At 47.3% G+C, this 13039-nt stretch overlaps 2 protein-coding genes across 3 annotated transcripts in view; one reads left to right on the top strand and one right to left on the bottom strand.

Annotated features, from left to right (window-relative positions):
- The window catches only part of cnksr2a (connector enhancer of kinase suppressor of Ras 2a), a 38350-nt gene that overhangs the window by 3844 nt on the left and 21467 nt on the right, over positions 1 to 13039 (bottom strand). The window contains exons 16-25 of one of the 2 annotated variants that reach the window (XM_077554233.1): positions 11273 to 11448; positions 10964 to 11037; positions 10816 to 10887; positions 10544 to 10611; positions 9901 to 9998; positions 9294 to 9512; positions 8771 to 8912; positions 8104 to 8331; positions 7824 to 8011; positions 4376 to 5759 (exon numbers count right to left, since the gene is read on the bottom strand). In XM_077554233.1, coding sequence (XP_077410359.1) covers positions 5526 to 5759; positions 7824 to 8011; positions 8104 to 8331; positions 8771 to 8912; positions 9294 to 9512; positions 9901 to 9998; positions 10544 to 10611; positions 10816 to 10887; positions 10964 to 11037; positions 11273 to 11448 — 1499 coding nt within the window. In that variant the 3' untranslated portion in view covers positions 4376 to 5525. Of the gene's footprint in view, positions 1 to 4375; positions 5760 to 7823; positions 8012 to 8103; positions 8332 to 8770; positions 8913 to 9293; positions 9513 to 9900; positions 9999 to 10543; positions 10612 to 10815; positions 10888 to 10963; positions 11038 to 11272; positions 11449 to 13039 lie in introns of those variants that run through there. The other variant, XM_077554234.1, reaches the window with a different exon arrangement.
- On the top strand, positions 679 to 2895 carry klhl34 (kelch-like family member 34). The gene has a single exon (XM_077554242.1). The coding sequence runs from the start codon at positions 817 to 819 to the stop codon at positions 2608 to 2610; it is 1794 nt and encodes a 597-aa protein (XP_077410368.1). The 5' UTR covers positions 679 to 816; the 3' UTR covers positions 2611 to 2895.

Raw genomic sequence — 13039 nt, forward strand, 5'->3', positions numbered from 1 at the left:
GCGGAGTTTGTGAAGTGCGCCACGAAACAACCTTGCTAGCATGCGGACGACTGCGTCCTCTCGTCTCGTCTCGTGTCGTGTCGTCTCGTGTCGTCTCGTCTCGTGTATGTCTGCGCATCACACAGATGGGAGCAGAAACACACAAACAGCTTTCGGGAGCTGGCCATTAATCAAACGTCCGTAAACACCCGAAACCCGATAAACGGGCTCCATCGAGGCCCCAAAATAAACGCGCCAGCTTAGCATCCCTTGTCGTGACACTCGCGCCGTCTCGGCCCCCAAATTTCGGCCCCCAAATTTCGGCCCCCCAAATTTCGACATGTCTGATGCCTGTTTTGAGCCAAGCGAGAGTGGAAGCGTGTCAGTTGTTTCTATTCCTGTCGCCATGGCGATGAGAGCACCTAAGTGCCTTGGCCACGGTGCCCTTGGACGCAGACGGCAGCTGTATTTACCAATGAGTTCATCCACTGGGATGGACACTAAAACCCACCAGGCTGCCTGTGTGTGCGCGTGTGTGAGGTATTTGGCTAATACTCCCACCCCGGGCACAGACCAAAGGGCAGCGGACATAAAGTGAAGGCTCACATTCGCAACATCACAAAGAAGACAGACACGAGGATCTGGTCTGCAGGATTTAGTGTGTGTGTGTGTGTGTGGCATTTGGGCGACACTCCCACCCCGGCGCAGACCAAACGGCAGCAGACAAAAAGCGAAGGATCAGATTCAGAACATCACAAATGAGACAGGAGGTTTTTGGGAGGGTGGCTTTTTGAGGCGGCCATCACTGCCACCAACGGAAGAGAATCGGTGGGATTGATGGTTATTTCGTGGAGGATGGATAGCTACTCCATTCTGTACAGCTCGTCCCACCGGACGGAGCTGCTCGGCCGCTTCCAGCGCCTGCGCTCGGCCGGGAGGATGTGCGACGTGGTGCTTGAGACCCAAGGCGCCTCCTTCCCGTGCCACCGGGCCCTCCTGGCCAGCTCCAGTGATTATTTTTGGGCGCTGTTCGGGGAGGCTACGGCAGAGAGATTAGCGTGCAGCATCAGGCTCCCGGCGCTAACACCTGTAGGCTTGGATGCCATCTTAGACTTCCTGTACTCGGGTTGGCTGAGGGTGACGACGAGCACGCTTCCTGATATTTTGGAGGCGGCCAGGTACCTGCAAGTGGACGCGGCCGTTTCCATATGCGAACGCTACATCACGGATGGGCTCAGCGCGGAGAACTGCTGCTGCTACGCTAACGTAGCAGAGCAGCACGCGCTTACTGACGCGTTGGAAGCGGCCAACTACGCCATCGCCACGGAGATGGCCACTCTTCTTCAAGAAAGACGCTACGATCTCCTGGGCTTGAACCTCCAATCGCTGATGGCGGTGCTGGATGCCGAAGAAATTCCAGCGGTGAAGGAAGTGGAGCTGGTCAAACTGGCGCTGGACTGGCTGGGTGAGAACGGGCCCCTCCCACTGCTGCAATCCAACCAGCTGCTGAGCCGTTTGCGCTTCGGATTGACCGCCCCTGCCGATCTTGCGCACCTTAGCCATGCCAGCAAAGCCATGGGCACACCTTTGATAAGGAGCCAGATGACGAGGGCGCTGGAGTACCACAGAGCAGGTTCGGCGAGGCCAATCAGGCAGAGCAAACAATCAACGCTCAGGTCGGCCAATCGTGTACTACTTGTCGGTGGTAGCTCAAGTCCAGATCATCCGGAGCAGCAGGTCTTGACGTTCAATCTGAGAAGCAGGACGTTCACGCCCCTTACTTCCTGCCTGCCGTTGAGACTAAGGAACCACTGTGTGTGCTCCTTGGGTGGCTTCCTCTTCGTGGTGGGCGGGGAGGTGGTGAGCGAGGCGGATGAAAAACCGATTGCTGCGGAAGCGTCCAAGCAGGTGTGGAGGTACGACCCCCGCTTTGAGTGTTGGCAGCAGGTAGAGTCCATGCTGCAGAAGAGGACCAAGTTCACCTGCTGCCCCACCGACAACACCATCTACGCCATCGGGGGGCAACACACACCCGCCAACGCCAACACACCTGCCACGCTGGCTTCCGTGGAGTTTTACGACTTAGAGGAAGGAGCTTGGAGGAGGGGACCGCCCATGCCCGGACCTCTCCACGGCCACGCTTGCGCCGTGCTTGAGCAGAACATTTACGTGTCAGGCGGTCTCTCGGACAGCGGTGGCGTCGACCTGATCCCGGGCCAGAGCCAAAGCAGAAAGGAAGTCCTGTGCTTGGACAGCGCGAGTAGACTCTGGAAGAAGGTGGCGCCCATGTCCATCGGGAGGTTCGGACATCGCCTGGCGAGTGCGCACGGTTACATTTACGCCCTCCTCGGGATGTACGAGCCCTATTGCGATATCGAGCGCTACGATCCAGGAGAGGACCATTGGACGCGGCTCAGGCCGCTGCTCACTGCTTCGTACCGCTACGGGATGGCAGTGACGCCAAGCGGCTGCATCCTGGTGTTTGGTGGGAGGAAGTGGAGCAACGGGCAGGAAGTGGTGCTGAAGAGTGTGCTGGAGTATGAACCTAAGAAAGACCACTGGAGGGAGATCTGTCAGCTACCAAGACCCCTCACGGGAACCGAGTGCACATTACTACCGATGCCTGACTAAATCACACAACAGTTGGCTCCCTCATATTTTATGCCTAATTTGATGCTAATATTAGGAGCTAGCTAGTTGAACTACGTTCCACTTGGTTTGTAGTCTCAGGCCTGAGTGAGGATACGATAGCTGGGCACACATTTAGCCTTTTAGCCTGATTTGCAATTGGCTAAAGCGGAATATTTACACACATACCGACAATCGAGTTGAATCAAAAGGCCCGATTATCAGATATAAGATTACCCTGAGCGATTATCCTGTGGATTCGGGTTGTGGTAAGAGAGATTTTTCCCTGCCGTTGTGCTCGGAAGACAACCTGTTCAGGATCAACGATGGTCAATGAGTTGGGCCAAGTCACAGACTTGTGGCGCAAAACTAATTGATAGCCAATTCAGAAGCAACCTGAAGCTTGTGCTATTGCCATACACAAGAAGACTGGCCAGGGGTTGCGTTGAGTGTTGGTTTGTCTCGCAAGTCATTCAACCGTCAAAGAAATGACAAGGAAAATAGTTTCCCACCACAATGTAGGTACCAGATAAGCTAAAGCTGTTTCTCAGTTGGCGTTACTCGTTCTTACGTCTTCGTGATCTCTTGAAACGTCAAGCATTGTTTCTGTACTGTTCCAATTCAAAGTACCAATTAACCAAGAACGCACAAAATACCCGGTGTTGTTCCTGTCATCTATCTTAAACCAAGGATGCATCGATTGCATGCTAGGAAAATATCCCAAGATGCATATTGTGCTGCTATCACGGAAATACGTCAGATTGTTCCGGGAGAGAAGTAAACAAGTGCGCAGCCGTTCCAATTTGCAAAGAGACTCGCGTTCCTAAGATCGTACTTGGCGAGTTTGCGAGACTGTACTCGACAGTCTTCACTACGGCGCTTTCTTCTTTGCATTTCCCGGCAGTCTGGTTGCCCTGTGGCACTATGCTGCCTCACACAGGCCAGTCTGAGTACCACAACAGAGCGCTCACGTTTTCAAAACGAGTCAAGATGTTAAAAATCGGTCGCTCGAACTCGAACCAAATTGTATATTTTCCGACAAAAGTTATTATGCAATTCCAATGACTGCTGCCGATGGTCTTGGAGATTTGCATTCCAACTGCATTACCCAAATTTAGAGTCCACAGATGTTTTCAAAAGTGTATTTTTTTCCTCAGTTGACAAACAGCTGGAAATGTGCGCTGCCGCCATCCACAGGTCCGGAGTGGAACAGCACAGACCCAAAAGTACAGCCTTGGCTTTCCATTGCAGGCGGTTTTGTCTTGCAGCGTGAGTGAGAATTTGAAATCCAACATGTTTAAAAAGCGCGCAGCGTATCCCCGGCTTAAGATGAGCCGAGAGGCAGCAGGGATACTTAAGGACAAGGTGAAGGCGGACGTCAACGGCGGAGAAAGGTCAGGGGGATGGACTAACGGAATGCCGGTTGAATGTGTAAGTGAAGGTATGGAAGAAAACGAAGACGCGAGTGGCGACTCCCAGCATTTATGTAGAAGCGATTATTGATTCGACTTCAGCATGGAATGAATGTATTTTTTGACTTTAGACTCACTATGACCTCTGGCAGCTGCTGAAGCTGCGGTGAGGTAAAAACAACAAAAGAAGGTTATACAGGATTTAAAACGATGCGATCGATTGATTGTCTTAGTTGCCCTCGGAGCACTCAACTACACAACTTACTGCAACAGCTATTAAAATAAACCAAGGCAAATATGAGTTGTCTCCATTATTTTTACCTTGCATAAACACAAACAAAACAAATTAAGGGCCATTCAAAACAACCAAACTTTATTGATCCGGCCACGGCTTCCAACAGAAAAACATACATTTTTGTTGTTGTTTTTTTAGCATAATCGTACTCATTTATAGCTTTAGCATTGAATAATCTTGACACTCCTAAAAAATCAGCCAGGACACTACAAAGTGACTGCATCTAGCACTTTTGAACACAAAACTTTATAATTAGGAATAATTTTGTGTGTATTTACAGCAAGGACATGCTACGAGTCACGACAAGCATCGGCGGCAAGTTCATTGGAGTCCAAGCTCAGCTTTCTCGATTTGTCACCGCGTAACTTTGGCCTCGTGCGCGCCATCAAAACTAAAGAGGCAGAACATTGGAAACACCTCCGATTCAATCGACCAGTTGCATCATATAGAAAGAGTTTGATGTAGTGCACTTGCAGATGAGTGCAAAGTGAAAGCGCAGTAATAAAGAGTGTTTGGAGAATTCTGACATTATCTTTGTGTCGTTGGCAGACAGTTCTAATGTTAGATGTCGTAAGATTGCGTGGGCGTGCCTAATGTTCTGGCTGCTGAGAGTAAAATTGGATTTTTGGATTACATAACATTGATGATGCTTTTAATAAATATTCTGTACAAAGAATGGCTGAGACATTCATCCAGGAAAAATAATGTCGTACAGCATACACACTCGTTTGCATTCTTTCCAAATCGATTGGCAAGCAAAAATCTAACATGACATTTTTAGCTCGGATCAAAAATAGAAAAATGGTCAGTCATAGGACTGATTTTGATTCTAATAGTGAAGCCATACTTTTATATTAGACGGAGCTTTGGCCTGAAAGAGAAAACAGATGACATTTTCCACAAATAATGGTGGATTGGTTAAAAAAAATTCCAAAGAGGTGAATTTGTGAATTGCGAGTATGTGAGGGATACAAAAAGTCATGTTTTATTCTTGACTGCCAATTGAAAATGGAAAAGCAAACAAGACCCAGAAGGTGCTCAAAATGACTTCTTCCCCTTCTCATCTTTTTTGCTAAACGATGACGTTCAAGTCCGCCAATCACGTCAAGGCCCCGCGGCCAGCCTCATGACATCACTTCCTGCTAAGGAAACACTCTGTGACGGCCACTCCTCTGCTGGATGACCACACTTTTGCGTGTGCGTGCGCATCTTCAGACGTGCGTCTCAATATAGGAGTGCGTGTGGGAAAGCGAGGGCGTCAAGGGGGGCCCGGGCTCAGGCTCGGACCCGGGCTCGGCCTCGGGTTGGACCTCGGGCTCGTCGGCCTCGTTTGGCGTCTGCGAGAAGAGCTCCTGATAAGCTCGCTTCCACTCCTGGAACTCTGCGGACGACAGCTGGGGGCGGGCCAAGAGCCTGTCAATCAGCGCTAGCTCCCCCTCTCTGTCCTACGCACAAACACAGGAGGGGATTCATGTTTTGGGTTTTTTTGGAGGGGGGGGGGGGTGATAAAAGCGCTCCACGTTTAAAACGCAGACACACAGAAAGCAAGACAGACACGGGGCACGGGGCAATACACAAAGTTTGGGGACGTCTGATGTTTGTAAGGCGTCGGATCAAGAACCCAAATCCTTTTGAACAACACCAAGTGAAGCTTGTCTGCAATCTGTGAGAGTTTAAAAGACTTAACTATGGGGCTAATAGTTGACATGTTTGTCATGGTGACTTGCCAGTGGCCCAGCACGACATGGGGCAAGGAAGACGCCCAAGGGAGCTTCCTTCATTGAAAATGGGGGGAAATACATAATATGTCGATTATTATTCGTTCGGAGCGGACATCATAAATGCAATTTTTTGTTTGTCTGCAGGATTATGCAAAAACTACAAATGGGTGTAGAATGAGCCAAGGAAGAAGCCATGAGGACATTTTGGGGCAGCAGCAGATGAAAGTTGTTTTTTTGCTTTTTTTCTAATGCATGAATTGTGCAACCTCTGCTCATCTGGAGCGGAATGTTATCGATTCAGAACCGTTTTAAATAAATGTCAGGTTGTGCTGAGTTTCTTCTCCCACTGCACTTTTACCTCCGTGCCTTTGCAGTTTCCACAGCAACTGAAGCATGCTGCATAAATGCAGCATCTCCACAACTCACAATTTTGATCCACAACAACTCGACCATTTTGAAGATGGCCAACAAGAGTTTTTGGTGCGCTTTGTCATGGGAAACAATTCACCCAAGCAGACCTCCCCAAACTCAGACTACAGTCGTACCTTGACTTACGAGTCCAATTAGTCCCACCGCAAGTCAAGGTGCCAACCAACGGTATTCCCTTGAAGCGGAGATGTGAAAGACAAAGAGCAGATCGTGAAGCCGCGAGAGCAGCAAGCAAAGCTCCTGCAAGCCAGACAGCAACCGGCACAAAGGCATCAACAAGAACACACAACAGAGGACAACTTGCAGCCGGCAAACATGAGCACAAATGAGAGCGCAGCGGAGACACACTGGTTAGACGATAACGTTGCTCCAGGTCACACGGATGTTTGACATTTCACACCGTTAATAAAGGCACAGACATCTTGTCAGATTGCAAGTCAGCTGGCCACGTAGAAGAAAGACAAAGCAAGCAAAATGAATCACTTGAAATTCTCATTTAGGGATGCAATTGAACTGCCGTGAAGCAAGAATATGTATAGCAGCAATATAACTTGTAATATTTATGAGTGCACTGCACAGAATGTAAATGACATTTATTTGCACTCATACGATACTATAAAGCCACTTAACAGTGATTTTTTGGGGGAGGATAATCATTGTGTAGAGCTATTTCATTTGTTTTGCTGGTTCAATGCAAACTATTTTAACTTTGGATATATTTCCCTTGCTCAAAATTTACAATTTGGGTTGAAGACGGCAAGGAACCATTTCTGGGAAGCAACAAAATTGATGAAAAAAGTACAATGCCCGAAATGATGAAAAAGTTGTTCTTGTTATTATCATTTGACTTTTTTTACTCTTTGAGGCGGCATGGCTCAATGGTAGAGTGGTCCTCTCCCAACCCAGTGGTTGTGGGTTCCATCCCTGCCCATTGTGGTCATGTCCAAGTGTCCTTGAGCAAGATACTGAACCCCCGTTTGCCATCAATAAGTAAAATGCGGAAACTGTGTTCAAGCGCTTCGAGTACTTAAGGTAGAAAAGTGTTATACAAGTTTTTTTTTCATTCAAGTATGCATGTTCATTCAAGTTTTAAAAAATGTGTATGTATATATATTTATTTATTAAGTCAAGCGTCCATTAATACTTGTTGCACTAAATGAGCTTTTCTCCACCCAAAATTGGTTAGTTCAAATATATTCCTTACTTTTGTCTCATTATTTTGACTTCAGCGATGATGCAAGGGCCAGATTAAAGAAGGCCATACGTGTCCTACTCTTGACTAAAATGTGATTGTTTTTATGCAGTATCGAAGTGTCGTCATTGCCGATGTCGTCGATGTGCAGCGCCGCACGCACCAACCTTCAGTGTGGAACCGAGGATGCGGAGGCGGTGCAGACGCTCGTTGAGCTGCGGGTCGGCGGTCCGCCACAGGAAGGACTGCATGAACTCGGACTGGCCTTTGGCCTCGGACCCCCGGCCGAGGGGACACACGCCGCCTTGCTCGCACGCGCGGAACAGGTCGCCCAGGGATGCCCCCTCGCTGCCACCTTGGGGCACAAACAACATTTGATATTTGACCGTTTTTTTGTTTGTTTTTTTACAAATAAAAAACTACTAATTGCTCCCCCCCCCCCCTCACTGTTGTGTGTGTGCTGCTCCTCCCTGGCAGGCGGCGCCAGCAGCATGTGTAGGTTGCTGTCGCGTGGCAGCGTGAAGCTGCGGGGTTTCCCTCCTTGGGTTGCCATAGGAATCAGCCTCTGCATCGCCACGGGCAACGGTACGTTCCTCTGCGCGGGCAGCGTGTAGACGGCCCCGGCCGACATGGGCGTCGGGCTGGCCGGGCTCGGGTCGGCGAAGACGGCGTCCTCTGCAAGAAGAAGAACATCAGATACAAGTTTAAAGGGGATATTTGATGGAAAAGGGAACTTTCAAGTGACTTGTATACAAATAGTTGGGTCTGTGGTTTGCCTATAACCCAAGTGTGCAATGAAGAACGTGGATGCAGATAGGTGAACATCTCATTCTTCTGTGGTAGTCAAAGTCTTTCCGGAAGTCTCCAACAACATCACAAAATTTAGCTAGATTAGCCGTAGTGGGAGTCGGAAACGTCGCTAAGATGGCAACACCGAGTCGTCCTTGCTTTGTTGCAACGCCCGAGCCCCTCCCACATTCAAGATGGTACTTTTTATTTGCGTAAGACAGAACTGCCCCCCACAATTGAGCAATTTAAGCAGAATTGAATATGAAGAGTGTTAGCAATGGGGTAGTAATTGTTTTTCATCAAAAAATAAATGATCGGGCGTTACCGAGTGGTCCCGTCTGTAGGAAGTGCAGTCCGGCTTCCGTCAGCGGCGTCTCGATCAAGTCCTGCCAGGAACGTCTCTGAGACGAGGACGAACGGCCGGGGGAGCCGGTCTCGCTGCTGCCACCTGCGGGACTGGAGCGGTACTGCGGGAGACGGAGACGTCAAGTGTAAAAGTGTGAAATTTTGTACTGCGACACAGTTGAGGGCATATGCAGTGTAGAAGCTGGCTGGATTCGGGTATCGGCAGACGTGACAGTTCCGTTATTTTTGCTGCCAGGCGTTGTGGCATTTGAACTCAATAAGTCTTGACAGCGGCAGAGCTAAAACTGTAAACTTTGCCTTGAAGGCGCAGATGCAACACAGGCAATTAATGTTATTTAGAGGGGAATTAAAATCGCAATTTATAAAAGTAATCATGATGCTGTGGAATGAGTGTAAATGATTGCAAATTAGGTCACGTTCATGTCAGTGTAAGTATGACGTCTCAGCCTAAAGGCAATTCCGGTGACTTTTACGCTACACACCTCCAGAGGGTCACAACGGTACGCCACGTCGCTGCTGTTGCTGCCACCCGGCCTCCTGCCGCTGTGCAAGGTGCCGCCCCCAAGAGGGCCGGGGTGATACTGCGGCTCGGCAGCCGCGGCGGAGGGCTCGCCGCTAAGAATGTCCTCCAGGGACGAGCGGGAGCGCGACGTCTCGGTGGAAGACAGTCGCGTCGTTCGGCCTTCCATGTACGCGCTCATCTAGTAAAGGAGATTGGTTTGGGATTGGTTTTCCACAAGAGAGCGGCAAAGCACTACTTGGGTCATTTTACTCTACGGTGCATAAAGAAGAGGAGTTTCATTCATTCCGTGTGCAGGTTCGGAACCCAAATCACCTGTATCTCATCAAAACAAAATTGTAAATAAAATGGATGTTCACCATATATGGACTTTCAAAAAAAAACTGCTATTCATGGTTGCTAAATGTGGATCAACCAGTTCCGACGGGGCAAATTTAGCCCAAGCCTGTGGCTGAAGGTTAAATGAGCTAACTTTGAAATGTGAACGTGGGTTGCAGAAGAGCAGCCGGGCATATCTTGGCCTACTCGAGCGGTACCGCGTGTCGTCCAGTGGTGCGCGCGTGACTCACCGACGGGGGCCGCGGGTAGGTATCGTATGGAGGCGGGGGGCTGTCCTGTTTGGGGCTGGAGGTGGCGTCATCCTCGTGCTCGCTCTCACTCCAGTAATCTGCAGGAAACCCACGCACATGAGCTTACATGAAGCACATCTCACTGCATTGCAGGTGGACTACTGGACGTTAAGGTCACCATTCTTCAGGAATTAAAGACGGAAATTGTTACGAACATCATTAACGATAACGTATTGGTTAGCATCATACCCCATTGAAGCAACAATAGAGTCTACTGAACTTAATCACAATAGCCAGTCGTCCTCGTGACATGAAAAGGGAGACACTTGGATGTGTTGTGTTTGTTGCCCTTCCTGCCATCTTGTGGCTCTTCTGATAATTGAAATGCTCACGTTTTTGATAATTGGATAAAACAACGATTTATTGTTGGCATCTGCCTCACAGTTCGGAGATTCAAAGTTCAAATCTCCTTCCGGGAGGCATTTTTTCTCTCTGCCCTCCCCCTTAAATTTAAATTGCATTCTGCCGTTATGGCTTTACTGCTGCACTGGTGTAGATTATTGACGTAGAAATTGAGTTTACGCTGCCGCCGCCAACCGAGTACCGTAATGAGAACGGCATCCCTTTACAAATGACGGCTCACCTTGCTCTTGGCGAATCCTCTCTCGCTCTGCGTAGCCCACAGCAGCCATGTTGAGTCGACTCAACCATCTGAAGGTCAAAAAAGAAAAGAGTTGAGATGGAACGCACACGTGGACATAAACAGGAGATGACAGAGGACATTTCATGTTTGTAAACAATAGACGCTAGGGTACTTGTGGCCCTTAGTTTATACACCAAATGACAGTTTTATATTTTTCAAATGACATGGATAGGTGCACAATCCATGAAGATGCAAATGGCGGCAGATTTGACCTGTTCATGTCGTCCACGCCATCTGCCGCAAAGAAGAAGCTCTTGACCTTGGGGTGGCATGCTTTGAATGCACTGGAGAGCACAAATACGCACACGTCAGACACACACACACGTACGTTTACGTACTGTCTTGTCATTGTTCACTTACTACTTCTTTCGGCATTCGCTGGCACGATCGATTTTAAACTCGGGAAGACTGACAAAGCCCTCTGCTTTCTCATCCTGCACACAAGAGATGACTCCTAATGAGATGATGAGAAGACAGCAAAGCTCAAATATTCCACTTCAAAAACGTCACTGTTCTAAACTTGCCGCAGTATTTTCAGGGCACGTCCCAAGTGTCCTATTTGAGCAAAATGTTTGACTACAGTGCCTTGGAGCACTTAAAAAAAAAAAAACAGCACTGCTGCCATTAGACTGTAGTAAAAGCCCCATAGTGGCGATAATGCAGTAATACCTCTTCGTTGATGTACCAGTACAGGCAGTTGTCCTTCAGAACGAACCAGTACTTCTTCCATTTATGAGAAAAGTAACCCTTGGCGTCTCTCTTGCGCCACAACCAGCCCTCGCAGTCGCCTCGGCCCAGCGCCTTGCAGGAAACACGTCGGCGGCTCAGGCCGGCCAAACTTCGGCCTGGAGCGACACGGAGGGAAAAATGGTGCTAAAAGATGATCAGTGGTGTTACTTAGTTACAGTAACAGATTACAAACACTTTGCAAATGTGTGTCACTTTTTTGCCGACTTGTATCGTTCAAGGTATTTACTTATTTACTGAAGGAGTTGAAACAGTAACTGTACTTCTACCAGATTATTATTATTATATATTTTTTTTTTTTTACACATAATAGTAACTGTACTATGTTTATACTTGAGTACAGAGGGTGAGCACTTCTACCACATCTCCAGAGGATTCATATCATCTGGATCACTTTGTCAAGAGATCAATTACCATTTCAAACCCTACAGAACAGAAACATCCTTGTTAAATATACAAATACGAGTTGGTAGCAGTTTAGTTGTGGGTTTGACAAAACCCCGGCACTGCAGTAAGCGAAGGCACGTTTCATAAATATAGAAGAAAAAAATGTGCTTTTCTGCCACTTTAAGAGTTGAAAAATAAAATTCACAGCAGGCTCCTCATTAAGGCCTGCAGGGGCCGGAGAGCCAACATTCCATTTATTTTAGTGCAAAGAGTAGATTGCAATATTACTGAAAACAGGCAAAAATAAGTAACTTGAAATGAGTTTAATACAGCATAAAGTACACTCAGGGGCCACAACAAGCCAATGGAATCCAACACAGGAGATACAAAAGCTTTACAGAGAAGATAATGTTCGATTTTAAGTATTATTTTAACGACATGTTTATTGTTGTTGTAGAAATGCGCAACATCATCTTCTTCTTTTTTTAATTGGTGTTATGTGCACCAGCTTGTGACCACAGAAAAGAGATCTGAATAACATTTCATTGCCTACTTAGCAGAAGAAGGGTTTAGACTTTGCATGATCGTGTTCATTTGAAAGCCTGCATCACATTTCTGTAAACAAACACACTCTCTGCCGAAATATGCAGATGGAGCTTTGAGCAGATGGTGAAACCAACCAAAAGCCCGGCGGGAAATAAATACATGTTTATGGGAAGAAGTGACAGTAATACATTTTATTTATATGTAGGGCTTTTCAAAATACTCAAACACACTTTCCAGGCACAGTCTTTAACCAACACATTGAAAGCATAAAACAAGAATAACAAATCAAGGCTTAAAATCATGAATTAAAATTACACACCTTAAGATCTGAGGAGGGGTGCTTCACATGATTTAGGGAAAAAGGGGAGAAATATGACATACCTTATGAATGCCATGTTTTTTTTTGTTTTTTTTTTAGATAAATGCAAAACACATTTTTAATAATATATGTTAATTCTTGTAAAAACAAATACTGTAACCTACCGTAGTTCTACTCACTTGTGGGAAGTTAGCACTAGTGCTAGTTTACTGCTAACATGACATTTCCTTACAAAAGCACGGTTTAGATGACTCAGATATGCGCGGAAATACTTTATATAGTGTTTTCAACACTATTTGAAATGCTAAATTATATTGTTAATCGTTTCCTTCATTATTACTCACTAAACGATCCTTTTAATATCGTCATTTGAAGCTCCAGCCTTGGGTACGCTGCTTTCGGGATCATCTGCTCATGGCAGGGCGTTTAGCCAATCC

Source organism: Vanacampus margaritifer, chromosome 20 (genome assembly GCF_051991255.1).
Source record: "Vanacampus margaritifer isolate UIUO_Vmar chromosome 20, RoL_Vmar_1.0, whole genome shotgun sequence".
In the NCBI taxonomy this organism is placed as follows: domain Eukaryota; kingdom Metazoa; phylum Chordata; class Actinopteri; order Syngnathiformes; family Syngnathidae; genus Vanacampus; species Vanacampus margaritifer.